Source organism: Leptonychotes weddellii, chromosome 4 (genome assembly GCF_054177405.1).
Source record: "Leptonychotes weddellii isolate Sample4059 chromosome 4, ASM5417740v2, whole genome shotgun sequence".
Classification (NCBI taxonomy): Eukaryota; Metazoa; Chordata; class Mammalia; order Carnivora; family Phocidae; genus Leptonychotes; species Leptonychotes weddellii.
The window spans coordinates 170,518,411-170,533,969 of NC_138372.1; the positions used below are offsets into that span (position 1 = coordinate 170,518,411).

The window sequence follows — 15,559 nt, forward strand, 5'->3', positions numbered from 1 at the left end:
ACAGTCACACTCCGGTGTGATAAGGATAGTGGGAGAGGCGTGTACCACTTGCAGAGGCGGATGGGGGGATGAGAGACAGGACTGGGGAATTAGGGTCTGGCGAAGGGCATTGCAAGCACCTGGGCCTGGTGCTGTGTGGGCTGTCCAGGTTCTACCAGAGGGACCTTTGTTATGGGAGTGTGAGTGGAGAGTCACTCACCGCTGGGGAATGAATTGGGGAATGATGAGATGCAGCCCGAGTCCTTACTGCTGCAACGGCATCTGAGAAAGCAGAAACTGGTACTGGGGAGCTGCGGCCAGGGGCGGTTACCTTTCTGGCCTTGCCCCCTCTGAGGCTTGGGTGCTTTAGTGTAAAATAATTCAGAGTTAGCATGCTCCTCTGTGAAAGAACACGAGTGTAGCCCCTCCTGCTCAGCCCTCATGGGCATCTGGAGGGTCTGGGGCTCTTGTGATGCTGGGTTTAGCCTGCAGTCTTGGGGCAGCCATGCCTGGGCCCTGATACGTTACATTCCCTGCCATCCCTTGCTTCGGCCTTGGTGCTCGCAGCCTCCGAATCATGAGGCCTTTCTGCTCCTCCAGTTTATTGGCTAGAATAGCTCATAAATCTTTCCTTTCCCTTTCCTTTCCTTTTTCCTTTCCTTTCCTTTCAATGCTAATGTCTCAGAATAATCATTGTCTGTCAGCTTTGGCCATTTTCCTTCTTTGTCTGCGGTGGTGGTGCTTCTGAATCCATGAACACCACTGGAACTTTGCAGCAAACCTTGCTGTCCTTTCACTCGCTCCTGCCCTTCTGCTCCTGTTAAGTAAAGCATTTCTTCATATTCTGTATGTAACCTATCTCCAAGTTTTATGTTGGAAATATGTTGGAAATAGTCTCTTTTATCTTCTGGACTAAGTGCTATTTTTTTCCTCTTGAAAAAGCTGTGGGAAGCTGATGATCTGTTAACATAAATAGTTCAATTTAATCTAGCAAGTATGTACTTCTTCATGTTAGGTGGAGCGGACTCCTGGGGGCAGGGCTGTTGGCAGGAGAGTAAGGGCATGGGGACCAGCAGGTGGCATGGCACAGTGAGCAGGAGGGCTGTGGAGAGTAGCTGCTCCTTGACCCCAGAATGACCTCAGCATGCCCATCTGCCTGGTCTGTCGTGTGGGCTGGGCGCAGTGCGGAGGGCTTTGCAAATGTTCCCTTGACCCATACATGAACAGTACAGTGGTCCTTGTTTTATAGACAGTGAAACTGAGGTGCAGGGAGGGAGGTAGCTTGCTCTCACTGCACAGCTAGTACTTGCTGGAGCCTGCATTCCAATTCCAGGCTCAGCAGTCTGCGTTCATAGTCTGTCCCTTCTCAGCCTTGGGTCTACCTGAGTCTCTAGGGCAGGGCCATCCTGGGCACTGTCTGGTGTTGGGCAGTGTCCCTGGCCTCCACCCGTTCAATGCTAAGAGCACCCCTTTTCCCAGGTTGTGACAACTAAGAGTGTCTCCAGACAATGCCAGATGTCCTGGGCACACGGTTGCCCCTGGTGAGTACCCCTGCCCTGCCCTGCCCTAGCTGCCTCATCTTCAAAATGCCACCTTCCTAGGATATGGAGAAGAAGGAACCCTCTTGCACTGCTGGTGGGAATGCAAGCTGATGTAGCCACTCTGGAGAACAGTATGGAGGTTCCTCAAAAAGTTAAGAACAGAGCTGCCCTATGACCCAGCAATTGCACTACTAGCTATTTATCCAAAAAATACAAAAACGCTAATTCGAAGGGATACATGTACCCCTTGGTTTATAACACCACTATCAACAATAGCCCAACTATGGAAGCAGTCCAAGTGTCCATCTGCTGATGATGGATGAAGAGGTGGTATATATACAATGGAATATTATTCAGCCATCAAAAGGAATGAAATCTTGGTATTTGCAACAACATGGATGGAGCTAAAGAGTAATAATGCTAAGCAAAGCAAGTCAGAGAAAGACAAATACCATATCATGTTGCTCATATGTGGAATTTAAGAAACAAATGAGCAAAGGAAAAAACAAAAGAGAGAGACAAAGCAAGAAACAGACTCTTAAATATAGAGAATGGATGGTCCCCAGAGGGGAGGAGGATGGAAGGATGGGAAACAGGTGGTGGGGATCAAGGAGTGCACTTGTGATGAGCACCAGGTGATGTGTGTGAGTGTTGAATCACTGTATGTTAACTATGCTGGAAGTAAAATAAAAACTTAAAATAGGGGCGCCTGGGTGGCTCAGTTGGTTGACCATCTGACTTGATTTTGTGAGATCGAGCCCCATGTCAGGCTCTGTGCTGGGCATGGATCCTGCTTAAGATTCTTTCCCTCTCCCTCTGCCCCTTCCACACCCTCCCTCTTTCTCTCCCTCTCAAAAACAAACAAAAAACAACAAAAAAACAAAAACAACTTAAAAATGCATGACAATAATATAAAAGGAAGGTTAAAAATAGAATTGACAGTGTAGTAAAGTACTTGCAACTGGGGGAGGCAGTAAAAGTAATTATCTATATTAGGCTATATTAGGTAAGGGATTCACAGTTTAGTCATTTATGTAACTTTATAAAGCTTTGTATGTGATTGCAAATTTATAAAGGAAACAATAGGATAATAAAACAGCGCCACCTTCCTGACTGGGACTTGGAAGAGCATAGCAGATGCCTGCCACTTTGATCATGAGAACGTTCAAATACAGGGACAAGCTGACAGAATGGTCCTACATAGTTAACTGTCCTGATACCCACCACCTAGATCCACCCATTATGAATATCTGCTCTAGGTGTTCCTATTTCTATTTGAAACCATATATTTTGTTGTCATTGGACCATTTGAAAGTAAGTTGCAGACATTTTTTTTTTTTAAAGATTTTATTTATTTGACAGAGAGATAGCGAGAGCAGGAACACAAGCAGGGGGAGTGGGAAAGGGAGAAGCAGGCCTGATGCGGGGATCCATCCCAGGACCCTGGGATCATGACCTGAGCCGAAGGCAGACGTTTAACAACTCAGCCCCCCAGGCGCCCATAAGTTGCAGACATTTTGACACAATCTCTAAACATGTCAACATGCATCCCCTAGGGGCGCCTGGGTGGCTCAGTTGGTTGGGCGACTGCCTTCGGCTCAGGTCATGATCCTGGAATCCCTGGATCGAGTCCCGCATCAGGCTCCCTGCTCAACGGGGGGTCTGCTTCTCCCTCTGACCCTCCCCCCTCTCATGCTCTCTCTATCTCATTCTCTCTCTCAAATAAATAAATAAAATCTTTAAAAAAAAAAAAAAAAACATGCATCCCCTAAACATCATTCTCACTTAACTTAATCGTGCCTAGGAGTGTGAACAGTAATTCCTGAATGTCTGTTGTATTCTGACTAGCTTGTTGTCCCAGGACTGTGTTTATAGGAGCTTTCCTGCCGCTTGAGGTGCGCCTGGGTGTCTTGTCTGTCTAGCCTCCCAGTCTACAACAGTCTTCCCACTTTTTTCCTGTGATTGTTTTTTAACTTATTGTTATAAAAAATTGCAAATATTGGAGTGCCTGGGTGGCTCAGTTGGCTAAGTGTCCGATTCTTTTTTTTTTGAGAGAGAACTTGCACAAGTGGGGGGAGGGACGGAGGGAGCTGGAGAAGCAGACTCCCCGCTGAGCAGCGAGCCCGACTTGGGACTCATCCCAGGACTCCCGGGATCATGACCCGAGCTGAAGATAGTAAGCGTCTAATTTCTTGATTTCGGCTCAGGTCATGATCTAAGGGTCATGGGATCGAGTCCCATGTCGGGCTCCTCGCTCAGTGGGGAGTCTCCTTGTCTCCCTCTGCTTGCTCTCTCTCTCTCAAATAAATAAATCTTTAAAAAATTTTGAAAATATTTATTTATTTTTAAAGATTTTATTTATTTATTTGACAGAGACACAGCGAGAGAGGGAACACAAGCAGGGGGAGTGCGAGAGGGAGAAGCAGGCTTCCCGCAGAGCAGGGAGCCTGATGCGGGGCTCGATCCCAGGACCCCAGGATCACAACCCGAGCTGAAGGCAGACGCTTAATGCCTGAGCCACCCAGGCATCCCTGCAAATATTTATAGAAGCAGAGAATTGATTAACGGCTGTGCCCAGCACCAGTGTTCCCAACTCATGAATCCTAATGACTTTCCGAAGAGGCCAGGCTGTTTAGAGGATGCCCCGCACCCTGGAGCCACTTGTTGGACTTGCTCAGGGCCACTGACCGTGAGTGCTGAACTCCACTGGCTGGCGGCTGGTGGCTGTTGTCAGTTCTTACTCAGCGGGCTTGCAGTCTCCTTGAGGTCAGAATCACAGCACAGCCCTCACTGGCCAGAGTTCCAGGCAGCCGGTGTGTGACGGCATCGAAGCACTCCCTGGCTCTCAGGCACCAGCCTTGGGCCATCTTGCCAGTTCCTCACACTTGCCTTGAATCCACTGGGCTCCATCACCCAGCACCCTCCTCCTGGACTGACCTCCCCAGAATAGTGCCCCCTCCCTGCAGGAAAACCCCAGGGCCCCTCGGGATGCTCTGCCTGACTCCAGCTCACTTTGCTGCCCACTCTTTTTGGACAACCCCCCACCTATGAGCATACAGTATGTTTTCCAGCCTTTCACATAGGCCTCTCCTCCCCAGAAATGCCCTGTGCTCTCCTGGCTTCAGGCCTCTACTGAGTCCACATTCTCTGTATAGAAGACCCTCTCTGGTGTTCACGTGGAAGTCCTACTCCCTGCCAGGTGGCAGGATCCTCCCTCCCTTGTGCTCCATGCTGTCCCTGTGTCTTCTTGGCTTTGTCTGCATCTGTCTGTGGCCCCTGGTTGCATACAGGACCCAGTGTCACACGGGCATCTCTGGCAGGGTTTGTGTGATGGGTATGTGTGGTAGAAGGTTGGAATCGGGTGAGGAGTACAGGGAGGGAGGGGGCTGAAGGCCTTGAAGAGAACAGGCAGGGGCCGGGCGGAGCCTGGACAGAGATGCGTCTGAGGCGAGTGTATGGTGTGGGCAGGGCTTTCCTTCCTGGCGCACCTGCTTGTTGTCACAAACCCTTGGGATCCCAGTGTGGAACCAGCCATGCTGCAGGCACTCTCTGATGTTCTGAGCAACTATCCCCCAGATATCTGTGGTCACAGATGCCCATCCTCTGGGCTTCCTCTTCTGCTGCTGAGCCTCAGCATAGCTGTGTGCATGTGGCCGAGTCAGGTTGCGCGGGCCAGAGGGCTGGGCCAGGGGGAGGGGGGGCTGTGCTATCCTGCTCTCTTGCACAGAAAGCCTAGGGGCTCTTCCTGCCACTGGCCCTCACCTCCTGTCTGCCTGCGCTGCCTTTCTCGCCTCCGTGGGGTTTCCTTGAGGATCTGTGCTCGCTGTGTGTGGCCTTGCTGAGCAGAGGTTTTCTGTCAGCCTGTGTTCTCCTCTTGGGACAATAGGTCATGGACCTTTTCCTTTGACTTTTGTGTTGTTTTGCAGTCCTTGAAATTGTCTTCAGGGCTGTGTGTTTTGGCCAGAAAATGATTGGAAAGTCAGTCCTTTATTTGGTCCAGGGTTCACGATAAAAATGTTAACATCTGTGCCACGGGTCATGACTAACTATGCATAACTTTTTTTTCCCTAAAAAGAGAGTTTGCAGTTGGCAGTTTGTGGTTGAGGAACTCTTAAGACCCCATAATTCAAATAAGATTGGGAGACCAGGGTCGTCAGTAAGTGTAGGAGAGCCATGATGTTTCTGTGGTCACTGGAGTAAACCAGCGTGCTGTGCTGTCCCCGCGGCATGTCTTCCACTTGGCCTTCCCCGCCCTCCTCCAGGTCTCCGCCGCTGGGGTCCTGGCAGGCGTTCTCAGAACGACCACCGACACAGTCCCTTTTACTGCCTCTGGTCTTCCACCCGAGAGCGACATCTTTCTGATTGTGTGATTAAGCATTATTGATCATTCCTTTGGAAATTCAGAATGACTTCCTGAGGCTGCTGGTCAGTGGGCTGAGCAACAGACAAATAGTGAGAGGTCCCAGGGCCCGGAGGAGAGGGTCCAAGGCGGGGCCGGAAGGGATGCACAGCGGTGGGCGCTTCTAATGACCTGTCGTGGTGCCTCGAGGCAGAAGCTCCTGCTGCAAACGGTGTAGGCTTGCCTTCTCTCGCGTCATTCTTGGATCTCGGCCTTGCTCTCCAGAGGTGGCATTGTCCCTGCGTTCCTGAAGCAAACATGTAGGCCTGGCCCCGAGCACAGGCCTGCGAGTGCTGACAGGCGCTGATGGCATATTTGGGTACCGGGAGGTACGGCTTGCCCCTCGGCTCCGTGCCTGTGTGACCCTGTGCCTTTTGCTCCCTTTGCAGTCACAGCTCTGCAGCTTCCACTCTGCCCTGCTGCACAGCAGGCAGAACCCCTGGCGGTGCCCCCCTGCCTTCCCCAGGAGAAACCTCAGGGTCCTGCCCGCAAGTTGGTGAGTTCTCCACAGCCCCGGGTGCCCTGTAGGGCCCGTGCCTCCTGCCAGGCAGGGATGGAAGACCTCTCTTGTGGGGCGCAAGGCTGGACTTCCTGTGCTTCCACCCCCAAGACAGATGCATCTGCTCCTCCGTGTGGTGGCCTGGGGTTGGTATCCCCCCGCCCCCGCCAGGGACTGGCGCCCCTGGGGCAGGACTCCCCGACAGCAGCAGCATGAGCACACCGAGGCTAGAACCGTGAAGAAGGGTGGGACCGCTGTGGATGGGGCCAAAACAAGGGGGAGAAGTAGCAAGAACTGGACGTAGGAGGGTTCCAGGCCTGAGGCCAGTGGGCAAGACAGCGAGGGAGTGAGGTGGGGAGCGTCAGGAGGCTAGACTCAGGCCTGGCGGGCCGCAGTGAGTTACCCAAGCATGCACTCGCTGCCTGGTGACCTTGGGGCAGGCGTGTGACTAGATGCCAGGCTCCCGTTGGGCTCTCCCTTCGTCCCCGTCACCTGCGCACCTTGCGCAGCTCTGCCATCCTGGCCCTTGGCAGTTCACTTGGGTGACTGCTTGTAACTCCGTATGGCATAGGAGGCCCTCGTCCGGTGAGGGTCTCAGCTCTGCCTGTGAGCTGCTTCCCGTGAGGCCAAAGAGCTGCTTTCTTTGCTCACTGGCCCCTTGGAGCCTGGCATCCAAGGTATCTGTGGGGCTCACGCAAGGTGACTTGGAACACGCTAGTGACCGCTCAGGCCTCTGGAACCGGTGTTGCCTGCAGGGGCTTCTGGTAGAGGTGCAGCTCCCTGGGGTGGGCCAGGTTCTGGCTGAGAGTGCCCCTCGGGCTGTGGGCAGCAGAGGCCCGCAGAGCCCCGGCCCGGTGGGCAGACGGGAAGTGACCCGCACCATCCACCTCTGTCTCCCTCCAGGTCCTTCAGATCCCGGCCCCTATGGAGGAAGGCACTCTCTGCCACGATGCTGGGGGTACCCCTGCTACTTGGGGCCCGCTATTTCACAGCAGAGCCTCAGGAGAAGAGAAGGATGAGGCTCGTAGTGGACGGCGTGGGGCGCTTCAGCAGGTAGAAGGAGCGGGGGCACGGTGCAGCTTTCTCCCCTGCCCAGGCCTGTCCTGAGATGTGTGGAGCCGGAGCTGGGGCTGGGAGGGGCTGGGAGGGGCTGGGAGGGGCTGCAGGGTTTTGCTTGAAACTTCCAAGCTGCCTTCCAGACATTCCAGTACGGCCAGGTCCACGTGGTCGTAGTGCCAACGAGCACACCAGACGTGGCCTCTTAAAGACCCTTCAGATCACCCTCGGCCAGTGGAGGGAGGAGGGCTGGTCAGGCTTCTGCCAGCTGGTGGGCAGACGGGAAGCTGCTTCCTCCTCTTCCTCTTTCTTCTCGCCTCCACTCCCCCAAGGAGAGTTGGCATCCAGAGGGCTTTGGGGCTCAGAGGGGAGGGCTGCCATCCCTCCTCCAGTCCCAGTGGACTGGTCTAGAGATGGATAGTGTCTGGTCATTAATATTAAGGGTGCCTTAAACTGACGGCCCTTTTCATACTCCCTTATCTACCAGTGCAAGATTCTGGGGGGTAGGGGTGATCTTCCTGTTGGAGGAATTCCTACAGCCAAGAAATCCTGAGAACCAGCTCTTGGCTTTGAGTGAAACCTCAGTCTACCCAAACGCACTGTTGGGCTGGACTGGGGGGTGCACGTGGTTGTCCAGGGAGGTGGTTCAGCCTCCTTGCTTGAGGAGGCTGCGGGGTCGGGGGCTGCAGCTCTGAGCACCTGCAGCCTCTCAAACCTGGGTCCATCTCTCAGGGGGAGGCTTAGGACTACTAAGGCCTTCAGGCACTTAGCCAGAAACTTCCCTGAAATTTATGCTGGTGGAGGCCATGCTCGGGTGGATGGCTGAATGCTTGACCACTTCCTGCTATGAGGACACGACAGCCTGGTCACTTCTTAGCTCCTTGATGGCGGCCCCACCCCTGCGCACCTGTCTCCCTCGGTGGTCAGGTTTGCCTAAAGCACCTCGTTGCCCTCCTGGGCAGGTTCTGGGTAGTGAGTTCTCTGTCCTGTAGGGTTGTCCAGTCTCCCAGTCCTGAGGTGGATGAGGGCAGAGCCTGGAGTTGGCTCTGTCTTGTCTTCTGTGGCTCTCCACTGTGTGGGACTGGTGGGGATGGTCCCCATGCGGCCTGCTTCCGAAATGCACACTTGGCATGTCTGGGCCTGTCTCGCCGTCCGCTTCACACGTGCTGCGGTCTCCCAGTGTCAGATGCCCCATCGCAGGCACGCCTGCCTTCTCGGCTTCCTTCCTGAGAAAATGTATTTTCACAGCTTGCTTTCGGAGGCTGAGCTGGGATTGGAGGGAGGCAGCTACAACTATTCTTTTCCCAACATGCTCTTGTCAGCTGTAAGCCCCAGCCATTGCAGGACAGGCAGGCTGGGCACAGGGTGACCACAGGGCCTCCAGAGTCAGGGTCAGTGTATGTGCGGGAGCCCAAGGACGGAGCATAGGTGGGGAGCACGTCGGGGCTGGCTCTACCAGGGGAGTCGGGAGCTCGTTCTGTTGTAGGAGAGCGATCAGAACACATCACGTGTGTGTGAAGGCTCAGAGATGGGCGGTAGGAAGTCTGCATCAAGTCCTTGCTTTCTTACCCCGCCCCTTACTGAATTTTAACTTCTCAGAAACCTGTGGGCTTTTTTTTCTTGAACACAGTTTCACATGTCCAGAAAAGTTGTAGGAATTAGACAAATGAGTTGTCAGTGTGTTCCATTGTCCCTGCAAACTGGGGTGTATTTCCTAAACAAGGACATCGTCCATAAGCACCATCAGGACATGGGTGTGTTATGAGCCTCTGACTACCTAAACTCATCCACCTGTCACCAAGCATCCCAGCAAATAACCTTTTTAGCACAAGGATCCCGTACCAGGCCCATCTCTAATTTCCTGCCACCTAGAACAGTGCCCCCGTGTCTCCTTGGCTCTTAGGGCTAAACTTGAGGTCAGGCATGGTCCCCAGACCCCCATGTGCGCCCAGGGCTCTCAGTTTCGATGGTTCCCTAGGACAAATCACAGAACTCAGGAAAATCCCGTACTCTGGATTAAGGTGTTATCATAGCAAAAAAGATACAAATCAGAATGAACCCAAGGAAGAGATGCACAGGGTGAGGCCCGGGAGAGCCCCAAATTCAGAGTTTCCATGTCCTCAGAGACCTGTGACACCCCTACTCCTGCCCTGTCGCTGACATGCCACGGTGCCTTCCGGGCATTCTGTAAGCTTCAGTGTGCACGGTTTCCACGGGAGTCTCCTTCTAGGCGTGATTGAATCGTTGGCCTCCGACTGAGCTGCCTCCAGTCTCCCTCCCTCCCCCAGCTGGGCTGACCTCTGGCGATCTGAGCACATCATCAGCATGCACTGCCTGGGCCCATCACCCATCCCAGACACTCCTGTCACTCGGGAGATCGCAGGCCTTCAGAGGCCACCTGCCAGGAGCTGGGGCAAAGGCTGGGCCTTTCTGGCTGAAGTTAATTCTTCACTACACGTGACCTTGACACACTGGGAGGCTTATAAACCAGTGATGCTGTCCGGTGAGGGTCAGCAGACTGTGGCCAAACGTGGCTGCTGCCCGTTTGATAAATAAGCTTTCTTGGACCTGGTCTTGTCCGTTGTGCACGTTACCTGGGCTGCTCTCACTGCAACAGCAGAGGGGAGGCCATATGGCTCAGAAAGCCCGAAATCTTTACCGTCTAGCTTCGTAAAGAAAAATGTTGCTGCCCCCTTTTGTAGAAGGCCCCCCCATTTGGGTTTGTCTGAGGTTTGCTCGTGGTTGGATTCAGTTGGTGCATTTTGTCATGTTCTGCACCCCCCCGGGGCGGTGCACGGTTTGTCCGGGTCCCTTGTCTTGGAGCGACATTGGGGTCGGTTCCCGTTGCCCTTCTGCCCACTGGCTCAGCAGCTCCCAGGACTCCTTAGGTGAATTAATTCTTACTGGGGCCCCACATGGTGGTTTTTCTAGTTCAGCTGTGCCACATCTGTTAGTTGCCATTCTACTATAAGAAAACTTTCTCGGGGCGCCTGGGTGGCTCAGTCGTTAAGCGTCTGCCTTCGGCTCAGGTCATGATCCCAGGGTCCCGGGATCGAGCCCTACATCGGGCTCCCTGCTTGGCGGGGAGCCTGCTTCTCCCTCTCCCACTCCCCCTGCTTGTGTTCCCTCTCTCGCTGTGTCTCTCTCTCTCAAATAAATAAATAAAATCTTTAAAAAAAAAAAAGAAAACTTTCTCTTCTCCCCATTTATTTGTATCAGTCTGGACTTAAGGATTTTTTTTTTTATTTTTATTTTTTTTAAAGATTTTATTTACTTATTTGACAGAGAGACACAGCAAGAGCAGGAACACAAGCAGGGGGAGCGGGAGAGGGAGAAGCAGGCTCCCCGCAGAGCAGGGAGCCCGATGCGGGGCTCGATCCCGGGACCCTGGGACCATGACCTGAGCCGAAGGCAGACGCTTAATGACTGAGCCACCCAGGCACCCCTGGACTTTTTGATTGTATGGATTGCTCCTGGATTTTTATTTGATTGTATGGATTGCTCTCTGTTGATGTTGGTTATTTTGTTGTTGTTTTTCTGGGTTTAGCCTTTGTGATCCTTTTTTTTATTTCCAAGTTTTTATTTAAATTCCAGTTAACATACAGTGTAATATTACTTTCAGGTGTAGATCCTTTTCTTTTATCTCTAACATTTTATTGTAAAAAATTTGAAACAGCGGAGTTGGAAACATTGTACAGTGAACCTGGATTTTGCCATTACATCTTGAAATAGTTGTTGTTTTAACTCCCACCCCGAGTCCTCTTGCAGTGTCTCCATCTCTGGAGCATTTTATTCCTTCTTGCACGGAGATGCTCCAGGCTCATCTTGTTCTTTCCCAGGCCTGGATTCAGCCATTCTCCTGGGAGCCTGGTTCCTTGAAACAGAGAAGGGTCTTTTTTTTTTTTTTAAGATTTTTTATTTATTTGACAGAGACAGAGCGAGAGAGGGAGTACAAGCAGGGGGAGTGGGAGAGGGAGAAGCAGGCTTCCCGAGGAGCAGGGAGCCCGATGCGGGGCTCGATCTCAGGACCCTGGGATCATGACCTGAGCCGAAGGCAGAGGCTTAACGACTGAGCCACCCAGGTGCCCCCGGAGGAAGGGTCTTAAGGACCAGGGCGTGGATGTTGGTGTGCTCACTGCTCTGGGCGGTCTGTTCCCAGGCCCTTCCATAGACTAGAGCGAGGGGCTGTTTGGACGTGTGGCTGTGTGCACGCTCACACTTACATGTGTCCATCTCTGTGTCTAGCCGTACACACCACACCTTGTACACACAGATACTTCCCAGGACAGAGATCATTCTCATTTACTCTTTTCTCCAGCTGGAAGAATCTTGGCTTCCCTTGTCCATAATTTAGTGACTTATTTGATCAGTCACCGAGTGTAGCAACTACCCCCGCCCCTTTGCAGACCTTGCATTCCCTTTTGGACTGAATTATTCAGGAAGGAGGGAAGCCCCCCTCCCCCTCTTTGTATCTCTAGGGAGCTCAGAGAATTCCTGTGTCCTTGCTCACCCTGCCAACCATGCGCTCTGTTCCTCACAGATAGTCCTGTTTGTTCCCTGGGTCCGGCTGGGGGTGAGTGGGACAGAGCCCTTCATTTGTGGAGTGCAGCGCGGCTCGTGTAAGGTGCGGGCCGCCCTCTGACTCTGCTCGGGGATGCTCAGTCACCGCGACTGCGGGGGTAGCATACACCCTAGCAGGGAGGCAAACCGGTCCAGACCCAGCAGCCTTTTCCTTCCTGCCCTTCAACTCTGACCCTCCTGTGCCAGAGGTGGGAGGCAGAAGTTGGAGGTTTGGCTTGACCAGGGGCCCCAGGTCCCCTCAGGGCTTCTTCTTTGAGGAACAGGAGCCCTACACCCCTCTCATGAAGGTTTGAGGGTCTGCGGTCTGTGATGCTGGAGGCTGGACTCAGCCCTGGTTCCTTCCCTCTCCAGACCCAGGGCGGCCTGTCCATAGCCTGGGCCACGGGGAGTGAGTACCCTTGCCAACGTAAGGAGGGGCCCGGGTCCCCAGGACCGTGGAGAGCACTAGGAGCCCTGCTCTGGGATCCAGCTCCCTGGAGGCTGCTGTCCACGGACACATGGAGAGCGCCTGGGGGCTCTCGGTGTGCGGGGCGCGCGGTGCAGAAGGGCCTGGGGCGAGGGCATGTCTGAGCACGGGAGCTGGTGACAGCCGCCCGCTCACTAGCCATCAGCGCTGCACAGGTCTCAGGTGCTATATAAGAGAGCAATGAGAAAGAAGCCCGGTCATTCGGGCCAGAGCGCCCCCCCACCAGCTCCCGCCCCTCCCGTCTGTGCTGGGTGCTCGTTGGCGCACGTTCGGGCACGGGTGGCGTAGACCGGGAGCTGAGACTGCCCTGCTGGCAGTGCTGAGAGCAAGGAGGCCAGACCAGAGCCTGTCCTCTCCCTCCTGGCCCAGCCTGGGAGCCCAGCAGCCCCTGCCGCACGCTCGCCCCGGGCCGGTGGTTTGGCACGGGGGTGGGACGGCTCTGAGGTGCCGTGCCTGCCGAGGGCTGAAGGCAGCCTCTGCCAACAGGTCTCTGAGGATAGGCCTACAGATCTCCCTGGACTACTGGTGGTGTGCAAACGTCGTCCTGCGCGGGGTGGAAGAGGTTTGTCCCTGCATCCTAGCCACAGTGGGAGAAGAGGGGGGACGGTGACATGCTCGATGAAGGTGGGTGCTGGGGGCACTAAGGAGGTGCCTGCCCGCCCGCCCCCATCCCTTCCCTCCATGCCTATGGTCAGAACAGCCCGGGGTACTTGGAGGTGATGTCTGCATGTCACCAGCGGGCGGCTGATGCCCTGGTCGCCGGGGCCATCAGCAATGGGGGCCTCTACGTGAAGCTGGGCCAGGGGCTGTGCTCCTTCAACCACCTGCTGCCCCCGGAGTATATCAGGACTCTGCGTGTGCTGGAGGACAGGGCCCTCACGCGCAGGTTCCAGGAGGTGAGCCCCGCACTTGGGCTGGGGTTTCTGGCAGCACCCCCCCGCCTTCCCGCCCCCCGCTCCAAGCACCCTCTCCTGCCAGGTGGACGAGCTGTTCCTCGAGGACTTCCAGGCCCTGCCCCACAAGCTCTTTCGGGAGTTCGACTATCAACCCATCGCCGCCGCGAGCCTGGCCCAGGTGCACCGAGCCAAGCTGCACGACGGCACGGAGGTGGCCGTGAAGGTGCGTGGGGGCCCGCTCTGCACCGCAGCGGGGTCTGGGGCGGGCTGGCAGCCCTGGGTCCTCCCTGCACCCTCGCCCAACGCAGGTGCAGTACATCGATCTGCGGGACCGCTTTCACGGCGACATCCACACCCTGGAGCTCCTGCTCCAGCTCATCGAGTTCATGCACCCCAGCTTCGGCTTCAGCTGGGTCCTCCAGGTAAGCGCTGCCCAGAGGCTGGAGCAAGCAGGGCCCGCATGTTATGTGCTGGGGTGGGCTGGTCCCCAACCTCGACCCCCAGCTGCCCGTGTGGCCCCCAGGACCTGAAGGGCACCCTGGCCCAGGAGCTGGACTTCGAGAACGAGGGCCGAAATGCCGAGCGCTGTGCCCGGGAGCTGCAGCACTTCCGCTATATCGTGGTCCCCCGCGTGCACTGGGACACGTCCAGCAAGGTGGGCTGGGCCCCCTCCTGGGTGGGAACGCGCAGCCCTGCTGAGCTCAGCCACTTGCTCTCTCCCAGCGTGTGCTGACGGCTGAATTCTGCGAGGGCTGCAAGGTCAGCGATGTGGAGGCCATCAAGTGCATGGGGCTGGCGGTGAAGGACGTGAGTGCCTGTGCATGAGTGTGTGGGCGTGGGCGGGCACGTGCGCCCCAAGCACAGGGTGATGGTGGCCCGGTCCCGTTCTCTCCGCAGATCGCAGAGAAGCTCATCCAGGCTTTTGCGGAGCAGATATTTTATACAGGCTTCATCCACTCGGACCCCCACCCTGGCAATGGTAGGAAAAGTCCCCGGGGGTGGGGTGGGAGTCGGGGGACGGGGACACGAGCCGACACGCTGTGTCCCCAGTTCTGGTGCGGAAAGGCCCCGACGGGAAGGCCCAGCTGGTGCTGCTGGACCACGGGCTCTACCAGTTTCTGGACAGGAAGTAAGCCGGGGAGCCTGGAGGGGCTGCGGGGCAGGGCCTGGTGCCCGGGCTTTATCGCCGGCCTCCCGCAGGGACCGCGCAGCCCTGTGCCAGCTGTGGAGGGCCATCGTTCTCAGGGACGACGCCGCCATGAGGACACACGCAGAGGCGCTGGGGGTGCGAGGTGAGGCCGGGGTGCGCGGCGTGGGGGCGCGTGGGGCCCGCGGTCCTGGCTCACCGCCCGCCCTGCGCCCCAGACTACTTGCTCTTCTCCGAGGTGCTCATGCAGCGGCCCGTGCGCCTGGGGCAGCTGTGGGGCTCCCACCTGCTCAGCCGGGAGGAGGCAGCCTACATGCAGACCATGGCGCAGGAGCACTTTGAGGGCATCATGGGGGTGCTCAAGGCCCTGCCGCGGCCCATGCTGCTCGTGCTGCGCAACATCAACACCGTGCGTGCCATCAACACCGCGCTGGGCACCCCCGTGGACCGCTACTTCCTCATGGCCAAGAGGTGGGCGCGGGCTGGCGGGCTGCCGGGGGTGGGAAGCGGCGGCGGGAGTGGGCCTGGGCCGGGCTGACCGTGTCTCTGCGCAGTGCGGTCAGGGGCTGGAGCCGCCTGGCAGGTGCCGCGTACCAGAGCCTCTACGGTGGCAGCCTCCTGCGCCACATCAGGGTCATCTGGGAGACGTTCAAGTTTGAAGTGGCCCTGAGGTGAGGGGGGAGGGGGGGAGAGGGGGGGAGGGGGGAGGGGGCAGGCGGTTGAGACCCGCCCCCCACCAACCTGTGACCCCTCTGGCCTCCCACCAGGCTGGAGACCCTATCTATGCGGCTCACCGCCCTCCTGGTCCGGCTCTTGGTCCACCTGGGCCTCCTGCCTGAGACCCGGGGGCTCTCTGAGTACCTGGAGACCTAGGGAGCCCCAGGGGCAAGAGGACCTCCGAGCTCATCTGCGTCGGACCCACAGAGCTGGCCAGGGCTGGAAGTGCACACGCCCCGGGACCTGGGGCGCCGAAGCAGCTGGGGCCTAGGGGCGGG

At 56.1% G+C, this 15,559-nt stretch overlaps 1 protein-coding gene across 12 annotated transcripts in view; it reads left to right on the forward strand.

Moving 5' to 3' along the window:
- ADCK5 (aarF domain containing kinase 5) overlaps positions 1-15,559 on the forward strand; it is a 51,219-nt gene that overhangs the window by 6,140 nt on the left and 29,520 nt on the right. For 3 of the 12 annotated variants that reach the window (XM_081816716.1, XM_081816718.1, XM_081816719.1), the window contains 11 exons: positions 1,459-1,520; positions 6,309-6,415; positions 7,322-7,471; positions 13,008-13,083; positions 13,217-13,417; positions 13,500-13,839; positions 13,941-14,072; positions 14,315-14,396; positions 14,468-14,709; positions 14,783-15,035; positions 15,119-15,235. In XM_081816716.1, coding sequence (XP_081672842.1) covers positions 1,488-1,520; positions 6,309-6,415; positions 7,322-7,471; positions 13,008-13,083; positions 13,217-13,417; positions 13,500-13,839; positions 13,941-14,072; positions 14,315-14,396; positions 14,468-14,709; positions 14,783-15,035; positions 15,119-15,235 — 1,733 coding nt within the window. In that variant the 5' untranslated portion in view covers positions 1,459-1,487. Of the gene's footprint in view, positions 1-1,458; positions 1,521-6,308; positions 6,416-7,321; positions 7,472-13,007; positions 13,084-13,216; positions 13,418-13,499; positions 13,840-13,940; positions 14,073-14,140; positions 14,225-14,314; positions 14,397-14,467; positions 14,710-14,782; positions 15,036-15,118; positions 15,236-15,331; positions 15,554-15,559 lie in introns of those variants that run through there. The other 9 variants (XM_081816727.1, XM_081816726.1, XM_006746312.3 and 6 more) reach the window with 8 other exon arrangements.